The sequence below is a fragment of the Camellia sinensis genome, chromosome 5 (assembly GCF_055761805.1).
Source record: "Camellia sinensis isolate YWXY chromosome 5, ASM5576180v1, whole genome shotgun sequence".
In the NCBI taxonomy this organism is placed as follows: domain Eukaryota; kingdom Viridiplantae; phylum Streptophyta; class Magnoliopsida; order Ericales; family Theaceae; genus Camellia; species Camellia sinensis.
Window position 1 is genome coordinate 34,705,607 of NC_138965.1, and position 2,367 is coordinate 34,707,973.

At 35.7% G+C, this 2,367-nt stretch overlaps 1 protein-coding gene across 2 annotated transcripts; it reads left to right on the forward strand.

Annotated features, from left to right (window-relative positions):
- The first annotated feature begins 350 nt into the window (after window positions 1-350).
- On the forward strand, window positions 351-2,367 carry LOC114291737 (phosphatidylinositol 3,4,5-trisphosphate 3-phosphatase and protein-tyrosine-phosphatase PTEN1). Of its 2 annotated transcripts, XM_082868538.1 has the most exons (4): window positions 351-475; window positions 804-990; window positions 1,509-1,745; window positions 2,101-2,367. In XM_082868538.1, exons 2-4 carry the CDS (start codon window positions 940-942, stop codon window positions 2,269-2,271), a joined length of 459 nt encoding a protein of 152 aa, XP_082724664.1. In that variant the 5' UTR covers window positions 351-475; window positions 804-939; the 3' UTR covers window positions 2,272-2,367. The 2 variants fall into 2 exon arrangements, with proteins under 2 accessions (XP_082724664.1, XP_082724665.1); XM_082868539.1 differs by lacking the exon at window positions 351-475 and having other exon boundaries at window positions 760-990.

The window sequence follows — 2,367 nt, forward strand, 5'->3', positions numbered from 1 at the left end:
TTTACATACCAAAACAAGCTTTTAAGTGGTATACGAGTATTTGACGTTGAGATATATTTTTTTTATTTTTTTTTTAAACTTGTGCTTGGTATGTAGTCTCACCAAAGGTTTTTAATCCTTGTTACTAAGTACATCATCTTTCCTAACATTTTTGGGCACGCTCGTGCTTCTACCCTTCTGATGGAAAATTGAGCCTTCCATGGAAATTTGATAACCCATGTCAGAATGTGAAATCAGATGATGTTTCCTATTTGTCATGTGCATAGAATCTTAATTTTCCGTTTGGTTATTCATCTACCATGGCATATCTTCTCCGTCGCATGGGCTTTGAGAACATGCTTATACAGAGGACCCATTATGAGTTGAAAAAGGAATTGGCTTTCTCTAAGAATTTGGAATACATATGGCGCCAAAGTTGGGATTCTGAGGAGGCTCTTCAAGTGTATGACATAAGCAGACTACCAATAATGAAGGAGTAAGTCATATTATGTATAAAAGGCTATCATGTAGGATTTTGTGAAGTAAATGACAATGAAATGCAATTTAGCAGTTTGCACATTTTCAGTTTACAAATTGCTTCACTAAGGAACAGGGACGTGTATGGGTCGATTTGGTTTAGGTGGGCAAGTAGCAGAATCAAACCAAGAAACCTTGGCTTGGTTAGGGCTACTTAATATTGAACTATCTATACGTTAATAAATTGAACATCTTAAAGGATGGTATTAGATTCATTAGCCAGCCTTGACTTTCGGTAGTTATGAGTATTTTGTTTAGAAGTTCATTGATCTGCATGTATTGGACAGGTCTCAATACCAAGCCAACGGCGTTATGTAGGGTACTGGGAGAATACACTTTCTATTCCTAGGGGAGTTGATCATGGCCCTCCATCTGTGAACTCGCCTGAACCATGTAGCAGAGAATTGGTTTGAATTCGACTTTATGACACGGTTAACACTGGCTGTCTTCTTTGTGGTCTCAGAGTTACAAGAGGTAAGTGCATTCCACACTTTTGAGAAAGTAAATGATATACTAAATTAGAAGTGCATCTAGCTAGAAATCCCAAAATATAGGATGCTGGAAATCCCAAAAATAACTCAATGAAGATGGTCAACATAAAGACTTCACCATGTTCCTTGGGTTTGTTGTTTATATATGTATGTATATATGTTAAAATGCTACTAGTAATGCTTATAAAAAAAATCTTGATTCTCTAGATTTTCTAATTTTTTATTGAGAGTTAACCATGGCTTGGGTTTTTAGCTCTTTATTGATGATTTTCTATATTGTAAAAATTGACTTGGAGAATGCATTATATTGAAAGTGGCACAACTTTTGTGCTCTTGCCATTTTCTTATTAATTTCAAGTGGGATAGCTTGAATTGTTATGTGATACCTAAGATCATTTAATAGTGTTCATGAGTCAATCATAATATTTTTGAATTTAAGCTTGGTTATCTGCTTTGGTTTATGTAATTTGATTGGAATTTCCTCACATTCATTTTAAACAGGTTCCTGGTCAGCGGTATTGTCCACCCGTGGAAGTCTTTAAGAGTTGCTGCAGAGAAGTTAAAAAAGGTTGTGTGAGACCAAACAGCTCCCGGTATTATCTCTCTTTTGTTGATCAATGTGGAGAGGGGAATCGATCAGAACCAGTAGAACCTCATCTGGTAGTCCAAATGGACACAGAGAGTTCTGTACTGTACCAGAAAACCTGCCTCGACTATTGTTTTGAAAAACCAATAAAGGTGAGAAATTTATAATACATTCACATACGTAAAGAGCATTGTCCATCGACTATTGTTGTTGCAACCATTGTCTCACTTAAAGAGCAGGTGGAAGGGATACAGGAAATCAACCTGTCAGGTGGAGGGGATACAGGAAAAACCAATAAGTGTATACTGTCAGATGTTTTGAAATGCCTTGGTGACATTAAAAAACATATGAGAGAAAGCACTCTGACTACTTTAGATGCTTGGCTTGCTGCTGTTCATCTCGACAAAATGGTTGGGTTCCAATTTCTCTATTTCGTTTATGCATTAATTAATTTTATATATTTATCATGCTTCTCTGATAAATTTTCCAATTATGTTTCTTTATTAGGTGCCTTACATCACTACTGCTTTGATGGATGCGAAGCTTGGCACGGAAGGGCGCAAGGATCTTTTTGATTGGCTATCAAGGCAACTTAGTGGATTAAGCAATTTTCCTGATGCTGTAAATCTGAATTATGTATTGTTTCAAATTGTTATGCTAGATGGATGTGACTTATGAATGAAAACTTAGAATAGTTGTATTGTGTCGAATGTTAATGAATTATGTATTGTGTCGAATGTTAATGATTCAGTTAATTTGAATGATACTTTAAAA